Raw genomic sequence first — 15,027 nt, 5'->3', positions numbered from 1 at the left:
TGCCACACTATGTGATTTGGTCGTACATCAAAGATCAAAACTTCCTACAATCTGACCGGTTTGTTAGCCAGTTTGGGACATGCATTAATTTGTTACTGAAATGGGTGATGTTATGGGTTGGAAAGTTATGACAGAAATGTCACTCAGATTAATCCATTTATCTTGCAGCTATAATCGCAGATATACAGAAACATTTGCTAAGTGTAATGTCTATTACACAGTGGAACAGCCTCCCAAGGGAAGCTATGGAATTGCTTTTGCTTGAGTAATTGAAAATTTGCCTCTACAAAGCACATGGAAACATACTGTCAGGAATAATCCTGCACTGGCAGGTGACAAAGATTAACAAGATGATCCATAGTATTTTCCATAGGCCATTCAGTGGTTGCAGTCCTCCACTCACCTGTTTGGCATGATTGACACAATGCAGGTACTGGTTAGCCAATGCAGAGCAGCTGAGGGTCTCATGGGAATTTTGCTGATAACATTGGAGAATTTTACTCTGCAGATCAGCACAGATAGGATGAGACTCATAGCGCCTGGGGAAAGAAAAAGAACATTTTAGAGTTTCCTTCTGATTTCATGAGGGCTTTATAATGCCATTTTGTTAAAAGCAAACCAAATAAGTAAAAGTGAAGGAAAATTTTGTAGCGAGGAAGGAAAGGCTGGCTCCAGACTACATGGTGCTGTTACCTGAATAACATAAAACACAAGCCTAACATGGCGCTATACATTGAGCTAATAGGAACAGAGACTAGTTACATTTTCTAGATCCAGCATTCAGTTCTAGTGTCTAGAGACACTAGCACCCAGTTTACTTCAGGTCTCTAATTAAAAGCCCCAAAAGCTGCAAAATAGGGCAGGTTTCACCCTACAATTAGAACAAGTTACAGAGAGCCACAAGTTAAGTCAAGTCTCATCAATGCATATCCCCATGGGATCTTAACACTTCTGCTTGGCATGTGCTGACTGTGTGTGTAGGACGGCTAGGGAATGCTGTCTTCTTGGAGCGGGACACGGAGAACGTAAGGGATCCATTCGCGCTATCAGATGAGGGAGATGACCTTTTGCTCAACTGATATCCTCTTATTCCTGTAGCTGAAAGCTTCAAGTTTTCAGCTCAGTTCCTGGGTAGGTGTGTGATTTAAATAAGAATTTTGTCCGATTTCTTCACTGTATGGGCTTCATGGTACTTGCATCAATCCCTCTCACTAACCCAATACAGCCATTGTTTTCAATGGGAGCTGTGGGAACTCAACACATCTCAGTCCTTTAAAATATAAGCTCTTTTGAGAAAGTATCTTGTCATTTTCCATTTGTCCATCGAGGGCTATCCACTCTATGGCACTGTAGAATTAATTCCTGAGCTTGAAGCATGGCTCAGACACAGAGACCCTCTGTAAACCTGGGCAAATCAAATTGTCACTATCTGTAAAATGGAGGCAGAATACATGCCTACAAGAAAGCTAAGGATATTGGTAAGGTGGTTTCAAATGAAAAGTGCCAGGTATTATTAGACTGACAGCTACCTCTGGGTGAGAACTTGAAGAAAAAAAAAGCCATTTCTATGGCATTCATCACTACAGCATGAAGGCCAAAGGAATGTTTTTAAACCCAGAAGTTACACAGTGCTTTTGTGTTGGTTATAAATAAACTCAGCTTTAAAGATTATATGGTGATTCTACTCTGAAGACTAATATTTGTTTTATGTGCACATGTAGCAGCATACTTACCTCATCTTCCAGTTAGTCCTTCAAGGAACCTGAAACTGGCTGCTCATACATTCCACAATGCATTTTTTTTTAACTTTATTGAACTGAAAATAAAGACTCATCAGCCAGAGAATCCTCAGATGAATATTCCTTATTTGCTGATTGGCCTAGGCAGCTCTATATTGTACTAGAGTATGAAAGCAAACTGCTATGCACAATACCGTTCCTCAGGGACATTTGCTTCTTGGCAGCTTCAAGATGTACAACCAAAAAGGAATGTTAAATCTCCTTGATTTTACAGTATGTGCCCATATAAAACATCCCTCTTATGCTCTTCATTCAGTACCTTACATCTCTATGAAACACCTAAAACAGAATTTAAATCCAGTCCCATGTGCTTACCCTCTTTATGATCTGAAAGTTCAGACGTCTGTGGATTCTTATGGATGAGGATTTTCCCTTAATCCCCTCGCTGCTGATACTAGCAAGCATTTTAGAGAATGTTGTACATCAAAATGTATGACCATAAAATGTTGTACCCTGAGTGATTACAGTGTGGTCTTCGCCTGCATCGTTATCAAATAAAATGTGAGGGGAAGCACTGCATATGCTGTTTGTAGACTTATGACTCGCTGGTCTGATGATTCTGTTTCTAACAAGATTCATAGTTTCCAAGGCCAAAACCAATGCTCACTTTACCTGACTGAAAGCCTGCTCTGGACTCATAAACCAATACAATAGTATCAGTTAACAAAATATACAGACATGCATGTATACACACTTGGCCTAACCCTGCCTTAATTCACACGTGACTTTAAATGTCTGCCATGTTCTTTGTCCCATATAAAAACTGGGAGGTTGGAGGAAGGAAGGAAATAGTTCTTTATATTTTTATTATGTAAAAATATCTAAATATTATTCCAATACTGTTTTAGGCCAGAAACAAGCTTTTGTTGGTTTATTTTAAGCCATGCTATTGGCAACACAATTCAAAGCCCATACATTATTTTGTATTTGAAATGTGTACATTTATGTTGCTATCAGTATTACAGCACACCAGGGCCTTTCATTTTCGGTCTGTTAATCACTTGTTTCCATACTGTTTTTAAAAAGCACCTATATCCACTACCAAGCTGCTTCGGACTTTGAACCTGGGGTACATAAGGCAGTTCAAGACAAATATGGGATATTCTTTGAGCAGACCATGTCCATTTTCTTGGAGTAGTCTGCTAGGGAAGGACCCTGGCTCTGTATTGATCTGCTATGGTTATTATGCTAGCTTAATGCACTGTTATCACATTAGCTGCTCATAAAACACAAATTGTGGTCCCTCTCATTTGGAAAGAGATTCTGATATTGTTCCAACGTGTGTAATGGGAAGTCTGCCACACAGTTACTACCTGATTTTTGCAGAACAGGGGTTCTCAAATGTCATTAAATCCTGACCCCCTTCTGACAACAAGAATCACTACAGGACCTCAGGAGTAGGGACCAAAGCCAAAGCCCACGGGCTTCAGCTCCGTGCGGGGGGCTTGTAATCCCAGAGCCCCACCATCCAGGGCTGAAGACCAGAGCCAGCCCAAGCTACAGGCTGACTGGGCTACCGCCCGGGGCGCCCCACTGTAGGGGGCGCATGTGCCGGTGCCCAACGGGCGGGGCTGCGCATGCGCCGGTGCCCAAGGGGCAGGGCTGCGCATGCGCCGCACTCCCAGGGTCGGTGGTGCGCTCCTGGGGCCCAGGCCGCACGAATGGCTCCGGTTGGCCCTGCTGAAGACCTCTGGATTTGGTTTCAACCCTGGGCAGTGGGACGTGGGCTTTGGCCCCAAGCGATGAGCTTAGGCTTCAATTTCGCCCCCAGAAAGTCTAATGCCAGCCCTGGAGACCCCATTAAAATGGAGTTGCAACTAAGGATGTAAAGGACTAGTTGACTATCCGATAAGCAAATGCTTATCGGATAGTCAGTCAACTAGTTGACCCCCTCCCCCCTTGCTGCCTCTAACAGATAGAGGAAGCAAAGGGGGGTGGTGGGGGTGGAAAGAAGGGATACTTCAAATTGGCAGTACCACACAGCTTAACCAGAGATCAGCTGTGCGGTGCTGCCACTTTCAAACCCTAAGGTGGGTTTCAAAGGGACAGCTGTTGCACAGCTGATCTGCGGCTCAGCTGTGTGGTGCTGCCCTTTTAAAACACTGAAGCGCCACAGAGCCTGGGCTCTACAGCACTGCCCCTTTAAACGCTGCTTCGGTGTTTTACAAGGGGCAGCCACAGCTGATTCCGGGATCATCTGTGTGGTGCTGCCCATCTGAAATGCCAAGGTGGAGTTTTGAAGGAGCAGCGCTGCACAGCTGAGCCGGGGATCAGCTGTGCAGCCGCTGCCCCTTTGAAATGGGGCAGTGCCATGGAGCCAGGGGTCAGCTGGGGACTCCCCAAATTACCCCAGGTTCCGCAGAATTTCAAAGGGATAGCTGCCGCACAGCTGATCCCCGGCTTAGCTGTGGGATGCTGCTCCTTTAAAACGCTGCCTTGGCATTTCAAAGGGGCAGCACAGTGGAGCCCCGGGTGAGCTGGGGACTCCCCAGGTGATCTTGGGCTCTGCATGGCATTTCAGTAGAACCTGGGATCAGCTGGGGAGTCCCCCGCTGACCCCGGGTTCCATGGCTCTGAAATGCACAAGAGCCCCCACTGGGGACTCTTGTGCATTTCAAAGCAGGCACCCGTGTACAGCCCGTAGTCAGAGGGACTTCCTGCTGGCCCCGGGATGCATGCGGAGTTCCGCATTCCTCCTTTCAAATGTACAGGAGTCCCGGCTCTTAGACATTTCAAGGGAAGAATGCAGAAGTGCCTATCGACTATTTGAGTAGTCGATGGAAATTCCATAGACTACTGGAGTAGTCAATTAACTGCAATTTAACATCTTTAATTGCAACCCACTTTGGGATCCCTTTCTGTAGAGGAATGTGCTCTCTCCTTATGAGGTACAAAACTGCTGTTAGGTGGGCATCACGGAAAACAAATGGCAAGACAACTCCTTGGAAAGGAAAGGAAATATCTATCTGTAAGGGAAATTTTTAAAAATGGTTAAGCGCATGGTGGATTGGATGGATGAACAATTAATTTATGTATTTTAGGCGGCTGGGTTTTTTTTTCTGGGTTCATCACCATTGTGGTTTAAGAGACCACAATATACTATGCACCCTAAAGTAGTGTTGATAAATCTGTTCTGCTTTGCTAGATCACCCCGGTCAGGAACAGAGTTTTCTGATTCTTAGTCACTCGTGATTTACTGTGTCAATAGGGTATAAAGGCTCTATGGAAGGAGAGGAAGTGTTAAGGGACAGTCCAAGGAGCTATAATGAGAAACAAAGGTGTTAAATAAAGTAACAGTACATTTACGATGACAATCAGGAGAAACAGATCCTGACAGTGAGATCTATTATATTTTACAATTATCCATGGGAAGTGCAGGAATCTTCACCACTTAGGACATTCACAATGAGACCTAACAAAACAATAAAAAAAAATGTAAAGAACAGTCTCTTAAAGGGATGAGCTGGATAAGTTGATAAATCTTTCCCACCTCTAACAGATGTGATTTTATGACCACTTTAAGGAAATAACACATCCAGGAGATTTAAAATAGAAAGTTGCTAGGTTTTGTGGCAAAAGTCGGAATGAGAAACAGTCTCATCTAGGCACTATATTATATGGAACAACTGCAACAACTTGTTTTTGAGATTATTGTATTATTTCTTAACCTGCTTTTGCTTTCCTGGCTGTCCCTCAAGTACTCCACATGCTAAGAGAATTCTTCTGTGTATGAGAGTAAATCTTAGAGGACAATATTCACCCACCTTTTCAATCAAGCAGATATAATGGAAGCTGGTAAAGATAATAAATGAAAACACAAAAGAGGGGTGTTTTTTTTAAATTCACATTGGATGCTCAAGGATGAAGAACATATTTAATGAAAGTGACTTTTCTATCTGTGTAGTCTTTCTCAAAGAACTTTTCTCATTATATTTCCAGGGGCACCAGGAAAGGAACCTCTTTAGACTGTTCAAACAAAATGCCAACCAAAGAGCTAATGTGAAGCCAGCATGGTAAGCTGTACAGTTTTGTAATAAAATGGGCATCCTGAATGGAAAAATTTGAATTGCTGATGAGTTTCCAACTGTGCAGGTAACCAGTGTAATCCTATAGGATCAGGAATCAGACCATTGTCAGAAGAATGTAAGAGAACACATATAAAAACATTAACGTACTTTGAAATATACAGGACACACAGATTTCTCAGGTCATGGACTTGCTCTTTAGCCATAGGCCTCTCAACAATAAGGCACATATTTATCTGTGTGTATAAAGACAGCCAGATACTTATCAGGAAGTGAAACATGTAGTTTCCATTTTAAACTGCAGGGAGCTTGGAGGGAAATAAATCTTATTAACCCAACTGGATTTTTGCACAGAAGACTTGATTTAAAATCATTTCTCACTAAAAAGTGCCATTGGATTTTAATGGACAGAGGTGGCCAAGGCCTGTTTTATTCCTCATTCAAATGCTGGCACCTTCCAGCACCACTTCTTATCATTATCATCGTTTGTATTACAGGCAGTCCCCGACTTACGCGGATCCAAATTATGTCGGATCCGCACTTACGAATGGGGCTATTCTCGCCCCGGAGCTCACGGGCGGCGGGTCGCCACCCGTGTCCTCTGGGGTGAGAAAAGCTTCTCCCGGTCTCCCTGGTCTTCTGGGGGGGTCCAGCAAAGCCGCTGGACCCCCCCAGCAGACCAGGGACACCTGAGCAAAGCCGCCCAGGCGGCGGGAGTCCCGCTGCCTAGGCGGCTTTGCTCGTTTGCCCCGCAGCAAAGCCGCCCAGGCAACGGGACTCCCGCCGCCTGGGCAGCTTTGCTCCTGTCCCCCTGGTCTGCTGGGGGGGGGGGGGGGTGCAGCTAGTGCCCCCCCCCAGCAGACCAGGCTTTTCTTGCCTACCCCTGGGGTAGAGCAGCTGGGGGCTGCCGGGTTGGTCCCGCAGCGCCGCTCCGGACCAACCCGGCAGCACCCCAGCTGCTCTGCCCCAGGCGTCCTGATTCAGCCGCTGCTGGTCAGTTTCAGCAACGGCTGAATCAGGACGCCTGGGGCAGAGCAGCTGGGGTGCTGCTGGGTTGCTCCAGTAGCGCCGAGGAGCCGCGCTACTGGAGCAACCCAGCAGCACCGCAGCTGCTCTGCCCCAGGCGTCCCCAAGTCAGCCGCTGCTGAAACTGACCAGCGGCTGACTACAGGAAGCCCGAGGCAGAGTTGCTTTGCCCCAGGCTTCCTGGAATCAGCTGCTGATCAGTTTCAGCAGCAGCTGACTTGGGGACGCCTGGGGTTCTTAAGTTGAATCTGTATGTAAGTCAAACTGGCATCCAGATTCAGCCGCGGTTGAAACTGGTCAGTTTCAGCAGCGGCTGACGCCAGTTCCGACTTACATACAGATTCAACTTAAGAACAAACCTACAGTCCCTATCTTGTATGTAACCCGGGGACTGCCTGTACTGCGGTACCTAGGAGTCCTTGTCAAACACCAGGTCCTCACTATGCCAGATGCCATACAAACAGACCACAAAGACAGTCCCTACCCCAAAGAGTTTATAAATCTTAGCAAGAGGTGGATACTGATAGACGGGGGAGTACAAGGAAACAATGAGACACTTGGTCAGCATGACAGAGCAGGGAATGGATTGTAGCCAGACAGGAATCCCCTTGTAACATCCATTTTTGCTTGCCTGGAGCATACAGGGCACACAGAGCAGAAGGCCCAGGCTGTGTGACCGTGAATGGCTATAAACAGAGATATGCCAATTGCTGACCAAGAGGCTGCCAAGGAGTGCCCTTGACTTAACCCATATTGATACGAACACACAGCCGTCCGCGGGGGGAGGAATCTCTCGCCCAGTAAAAAAAATGTCTAGTGCTCACAATTTAGTTATCTCTCTTGCAAGTGTAAATTAACTTGAAACTTGCTTGTAAGAACTGGCGCCACAAAACGGACCAGTAGAATTCGGCATCTTAGATAAGAAAGAGAATACGGGCCCCCAGGGGTATAAAGATAGGTCCAGCAGCGCATTCTCTTTGAGTGTCAATCTACCATCTATCTGCTGGTCAGGTTTGGTGTTTGATCTCCCGAGGTTCCAAGGGGACGCCCACCTCGTATTCGTCTTTCCTAGGAATTGAGAGACCGGCCCTGGCCTGACACGCTGGAGTCGAGAGGCACAGAAAGGGGTAAAAATTGTACCTGAATGTAGTCCTTTGCTTAAGTATATATATACATAGACTTAGAGCTCTTTAAAGATTAAGCTGTCACTTGGTACCATTATTTCTATTTTCTATCTTTATTTTCTTTGTAACCATTTTTAAAATCTGTATTTGTTAGCATTTAAGAAATAGAGCAATAGCCATTGTAACCATATGCTTTTATAAGTCTTTTAATAAACCTGTAACTGTTTAAGCTTTAACCTGACTCCTTCAGTTGCTGTAACAGAACCAAGCACAATTTAAAAGAACTTCAGCCGGTCATAAAGGGACAGACATAGGGAGAGCTTGGGCGTTTGGATCTGTGTCACTCCCAGGTGACAAGATCCGTTGGGGCACCTTTCCCAGGCTGCCCGCTGCGAAGGAACCCCTGTGTTCTAGCAGTTAAAATCTAAAGTGTAATAAGCTCTTTCTATATAACGGGGCGTCTGTTGGCCTGCTGGCCACCCTCTGCGACGGGACCCCGGTCCTAGCAGTAAAGACACAGACGTTAAACCTTTTCTCAGAAGCATACACACACACACACTGCCCTGACCGTCGGCTGACATGGATGTAGTTTTCACATCCCAACGGCTTAATTGTTGTCAAGATGCCTTTTTTTTTTCTTCAGGCATCATGCAAAAGACATTTCAGGGTGGATAATAAAGTAGCTTTGCAGAAGCCGACAGGAAGCATGAGGGGCACCACAGAGGAAAACACAATGGTGTTTGCTTGAAAATTTAGGAAGGGGGTACGGCTGATGGAGGCTGACATCGTGGACCAAAAGAAGTGAATGAAAGATGATCGGGTCATGGTGGGAATAGGGCATGAAGGGCCTTGAAAGCTAACACATGGAGAAGAAATTTTATATTATAGTAAGGGCCTGTACAAGCTGCAGTTTCCTGGTTGTTTCACAGCACCACCACGGATGTTTGAATTTCATGTGATATGCATGTTGCTCATTGAAGTGAAAAAAGGTATAAAAATAAAACCTATATAAAACAAATGGAAAAAAGGTGAAGTTAACAGTAATGGATATAAATCAGGAACTGGGACTTGTGGAAAATTGGTAAAGGAAGTAAAAGAACACAAAGTGACATCTATCGCCAGCAGAGTTTTTATTATACTTAAGTGTATTAGGAACACAACAACAAAAATCCTAAGAATGGCATTGATCCTGAACTAGATGGAAATGGTAGAACTATCGATAACACAGAAAAGGCAGATGTGCTCAATAAATATTTCTGTTCAATATTTGGGAAACAACATAATGTAGCCAGACGATCATGCCATCATCCATTCCAATAGTTAAACAGCCAGATACTGAAGTTAGATGTATTTAAATCAGGAGATCCAGACAACTTGCTCTTAGGAGTTTTAAAAGAGTTGGACAAGGACAAATAATGCTGAGGAACAATTAATGTTCACTTTTCAATTACTCTTGAAACACTGGGAAATTCCAAGAATCTGGAAGAAAGCTAATGTGTCAGCATTTAAAATGAGTAAACAAGATGACCTGGATAGCTATAGATCTATTAGCCTGAATTTGACATGAGGAAAAATATCTAAATGACTAATAGAAAACTCAGTTAAAGAATTGGAAGAGGTTAATATAATTAATGCCAATCAACATAGTTTTATGGAAAATAATTCCAGTCAAATTGGAAATTTTTTCTGATGAGATTACAAATTTGAGTGTGAAAGGTAAGAACGCTGATATAACTTCTGTAAGGCATTAGACTAGGCATTAGAGATGTAAAATCCCGTTTAACTGGTTAGCAAAAAAGATTTTAGGTGATACTTAACAGGATTGAGAATTCAATTTTGAGCAGCAGTGACTGTGAAAATAACTGGAGTCATGATGGATAATCAGCTAAACACGAGCTCCCAATGTGATGATGTGGTCAAAACGACTAACGAATTCCTTGGATGCATGAACAGGAGAATACCAGATATAAGTGGGGAGATGATATTGTATATACGTCTGTATTTGGCCCTTGGTGTGACTACTTTTGCAATACTGTCCACTTTTGGTGTCTATAATTCAAGAAGAATTGAATTTGGTGTCTACATTGGAGAGGGTTGACATAAGAATCAGAAGAATGATGAAAGGATTGGAAAACATGCCTTATAGTGACAGATGTAAGGGTCTCAATACAGTAAACTTAACAAAGGCCAGGCCTATAGTAAAAAGTTAGAAAGCTTCAGAGGGATAGCCGAGTTAATCTGTAACAGGAAAAACGTAAACAACAAATAGTCTAGTAGCACCTTAAAGACTAACAAAACCTGTAGATGGTATCATGAGCTTTCGTGGACACAATCCACTTCTTCAGATGACCGGAGTGTTGGAAGTCCAGACCCAAGAATAAATAAGGGAAGGGGGAAAGGAAAAAAATAGAGGGGAGGAAGAAAAAAGAGACAGTGAGTAGATACATATCTATTTGGCTAACTGGGCTGTCTGATAATGAACACTTCAGTCTAGCAGACAAAAGGTACAAGATGATCCAAGGCCTAAACTAGTCAAAACACTGAAGCGAGTCAAATTCAGAAGGGACACAGTGTGCATTTTTAATCTGTGTGCAATTAACCACTAGAACAATTTACCACGGATTGTGGTGGCGCCTCTATCAATGGCCATTTTATAATCAAGACTGGACGTTCTTCTAAAAGAGATGCTCTGTCTAGTTCAAACAAGGATTAATCCAGGGGAATCCTATGGACTGTGTTACACAGGTCAGACTAGATGATCCCTTGTGGAAAAAACTGTGAATCAACACTTGGTGAAACAGGGAAGGGGGAGTATGTGAGGTGATGCAAAGAATGGGGTGATGTGGTCAAGTGACTGGCTTTGCTGCAGCATTTTGAACAAATATGAGCAGAGCAAGACTACATTTGTCAAGGCCAGTGAAAAGGATGTGGCCATTATTGAGATGGAAGATGATGGAAACCAGGATGCGAACTTTAGCTGCAAGGATGGATAGGAAAAGCTGCATCTAAGATATGTTATGCAGAAATAATCAAGATTTAGACAATGTCTGAATGTGAGGATCTACACAGAGGTCTGAGCTGAAGCTGATACTCATGTTTTGGGCCTGAGGAAAAAGGCAGACAGGCCACTGTAGCCATCAACATCAAACAACATAACAATCATTGCTTTAGTAAGGACTTGTCTGAAAGGGAGTTCTTGCTACCAAATAGCTTCCTAGAATCATATGTGCATTTCTGCGCCAAGTACTAAATAATAACCAGAAAACCAAGGGGAAAGTGACAAGAGGGCACATATACTAAAGATATGTTCTGCACAGTTACTTTTCGTTTAAGAGTTCCTTTTCCCTTATGATAAATTATTCAAGACTATCTTCCCACATTCAACACATGAGTAGATTATGACAAATGTAAAACAAATCAAACAAAAAGGTTATTTTAAAATATTTTAGCAGCATTACTGCAGTCTAACTAAAATCTACAATGGATACTTCTAAATGGTACACAATCAAACTCTCATCCATCCACAATCCAGTTGATTACAATGTGGAAAAAAGTCACCTGAAGACTGAACGCTGCACTGTTTGATTTACACTTGACTGTATATTGAGACTTTTTTGGCAGATGAAAATGAAAGAGGAACAGTTTCAACAATAAGCCATAATTAAAATGGTGAAAGTAGACGGGATTAATTTTTCTTCCATTATGATTCAAAATCCAGAATAAATGAGGAAATGCTGTACTAATGACTTCTGCACTGTGACCTTGAAAACAACTCATTCTACACACTGTCAAATGAATCAACCACTCATCTGATTGCTAATAATATATCAGTGATAACTTCTATAGTAGTAAGCCAAAGAATCTTAAAAAAACAACCCAAGTGTGGTATATTATAGCAGACCAAATTCTGCATTGACAAACTACGTAAGAAAATTTCATAACTGTGTCCATTTCCCCCTCTCTGCAAGGAGAAAAAAATCTACTTCAAACATTTTGACCTATGAAATTTATAGAAGAGGACTGAGAGCATTCAGATGCCTCTTGAAAGCAGTGTTAATTCTTCAATTATTTCCAGTATGTTAAAGCAAACTTTGTACACTGCCAAAAAAGTCAGGTTTAACAAACAACTGGCAGAAGGTTCTACTGACCATTTTATATTTCTTCTTTGTTCTTTTTCAGCTGATAAAATGCTACTGTCCGGCAGATTTTAATTTTAATTTTTAGTATAATCTATGAAACGTATATAAACAGAAGCCATTCCCAGCAATGCAACAATATACTTACTGTATAGGGGGACAGCGATAAGATGAATGGGAAGGGCTACTTATGTGCTTAAAGTTATAAGCACAATTAAGTACTTTTTGCATTGAGGATTAAAATTAGTCCTAAGGATCAGGAAAGATTTGTTAAGAGTAGGCCCCCCTATTAGGCTGAAGAACCATCTCCTAAGAGAAGTCGTAGAAACTCCATTATTTGGGACATTCAAAACTAGAAGGGACAAACTATTAGTAAGTGTGCTGCAGGAAATAGCCCTGACCTACAACCTTTCAAATGTCAGAAGTAATGTGATTTAGAGAAAGTTAAAAGCACTTGTACAGCATGTCACCACATGCAAAGTACAAGACTCCTAGTGACTTTGATAGACAGATTTAGACTCAATAAGTGTGTTTCAATCGGTGCTGAGTTTCTCTTCTTCCAAAACAGTATTCCTTTAAAAAATAAAAAATACAAAGTGTGCTATTACAATATATTATATAAATACACAGAGGTGACAATTAGTCACACAGTTGCCGTGGGAACCCCAGTTTTGGCATCCTAACGTGAAAATGTTTACATTTTCAGCCACGATGCTATAGGAACAGTTTGCTTTAACTATTAGGATACTTTTGCTATATACTGAAAGATAAACAGTGTTTTGATACAACAGTGATGGGCATTTTGGAAATACTAAGAAAGGTGGAAAAATATACTCCCTTAGCATCAAAAATATAAATCAGTAAACCAGCATTTATTCAAAGGAACTCTGAGGTGATAAGGGGATGCATGCACCTGCATATTTGCCTTCTGTACAATTTCATCATGGTAAATATTTCCTGGCCTTGGGATGGGAAGAATGGAAATGAGAACCAGCCAGCTATACATCTGCCGTACTTACAGGACAGAGAAAAAAATAGACCAACTCTCCCATGAGGGTGCATCTAGTTCCTGTGATATGCCCAGAAACACTCATATAGCATTTATGACATTATATAATCATTATAAACACAAGTGTCAAATACTACTGTAGGAAGTCAAAATGATAAAAATTAACTTTAAATTATACTTGTGGAGTTAGCTCTTTGCCTACATCTCTCTAATTAGAAAGAATTGTTGAGACAGAGTTGCTCCCTGGAAACTGGCACTGACACTTTGGCTGACATTCCTGAAAGAAGGGAGTACTCTGCGTGCTGCTTGTGACCACCTCTGTTCCAGGACTGGTGTATGTAACATAAAACAAACAAGTTCCATTAAGAATATACCCAGCCACTGCATTATTGATTTCTGCAGAGCGAAGTCAACCTGCGAGGCCCTGAAATCTACTACACAATGCCGAACTACCATACAATACTCAGAGAAAAAGAATAGAGGGAGATTAAAGGAAGGATCAAAACCCTCAATGAACAGCATAAACCAAACGTATGATGGTGTAGGGATGCTGTAAGATGCTACTTGTTCCAGAAAAACTCTCTTCTGGCTCTGTAAACTCACAAGTAACATAGCCATCACAAACTCACAGCAACAACAATATTACAACAACACATACTAACACAGGATCTTGCTTTAATTTAAGGTATATGTATGTGCTTGGCAGAATTCATTTTTTTAAATAATCTTGACAGATACCAATGCTTCTTTTTAAGTTGTTTAGATTTTTATCTATTTACATTTTTACAGTTGGAGTAGTTATTGGGGAAGTCCATTATTTAATGGTTGTACATGTTTGACATAAAAAAGTTAAAGCTTTGTGATTGCTGCTTAATTATCTGCAGCTCCACTGATGCTAGAATTAGCTGTTTTAGAAGAGCTTAATATGTGCTTCATGAAGCATTCATTACCTACCACACATTTTATACACATCAAGGTGGGATTGTAAAAAGTGCTCAAATATCAATTTTCTTACTTTGCCTATCTGCAAATTTAGATTATTATTGATAGAAATATTTGCTCAGCAGTTTGTGTGTGCATACAGTGAAATTGCTGGTTACAGATATTTACTGATAAAAATTTAGTCCTTTCAAGACTAAATCTATAGAATATTCTGATGTGTACAGATATTCTTTCTATACAACAAATGTCAACTACATCACTCAGAATATAATACCCTGATGCATATAGCACTATGTTCTGGCACATTATCACCCAAATATTATTATCGTGGGTGATATAAATTTAATTTTTTTTTTTCCATGTTCAAAAGCTTCAGAGGGGAAGCTCAGTTAGTTTGTAACCAGAAAACTTAAAAAACAATGAATAGTCAAGCAGCACCTTAAAGACTAACAAAACATGTAGATGGTATTGTGGTATTAGGGTGCATCTAGACTACGTTTTTTTTTTCCGAAAGGAGATAAGCAAATTCAATTCTAATCTGTATACCTTCTTCTGATTGCTTTTTCGAAAGTGGGTTTTTCGAAAATGAAAATAGTGTATTCGAAACCCTTTTTGAAAAACCTGCTCTTCCTAAAAAAAGGTTTACAGTTTTTAGAAAAAGGGTTCCCCCCCAAAAAACCGCGTCCAGACTACTTTCACTTTTGAAAATAACTGCTTTTGAAAATGCGATCAGAAGATTATATACAAATTAGTGCTAAATTTGCATATCTCGTTTAAAAAAAAGTAGTCTAGATGTACCTTTAGCCTGTACGGTACTGCTAGACTATTTGTTGTTTCTTATTTTTTCATGGAGAGAACTACGAATTAGTCTGAAAATCTGTTACTGACCACAAAAAAAAATGCTATGAGCAAGAGGTACTACAGTAAAACTCCAATAGTCTGGCATCCAATTGTTCGGCCCTCCCA

General features: G+C 41.6%; 1 protein-coding gene across 2 annotated transcripts in view; it reads right to left on the bottom strand.

The window, feature by feature from the left end:
- CHCHD3 (coiled-coil-helix-coiled-coil-helix domain containing 3) overlaps positions 1-15,027 on the bottom strand; it is a 268,328-nt gene that overhangs the window by 10,841 nt on the left and 242,460 nt on the right. For both annotated transcript variants that reach the window (XM_006120346.4, XM_025183231.2), the window contains exon 7: positions 404-539. In XM_006120346.4, the coding sequence (XP_006120408.1) occupies positions 404-539 (136 nt within the window). The remainder of the gene's footprint in view (positions 1-403; positions 540-15,027) is intronic.

The sequence above is a fragment of the Pelodiscus sinensis genome, chromosome 1 (genome assembly GCF_049634645.1).
Source record: "Pelodiscus sinensis isolate JC-2024 chromosome 1, ASM4963464v1, whole genome shotgun sequence".
Lineage (NCBI taxonomy): Eukaryota > Metazoa > Chordata > Testudines > Trionychidae > Pelodiscus > Pelodiscus sinensis.
Note: the sequence above shows the minus strand (reverse complement) of the source record. Positions and strands in the feature narration are given on the sequence as shown.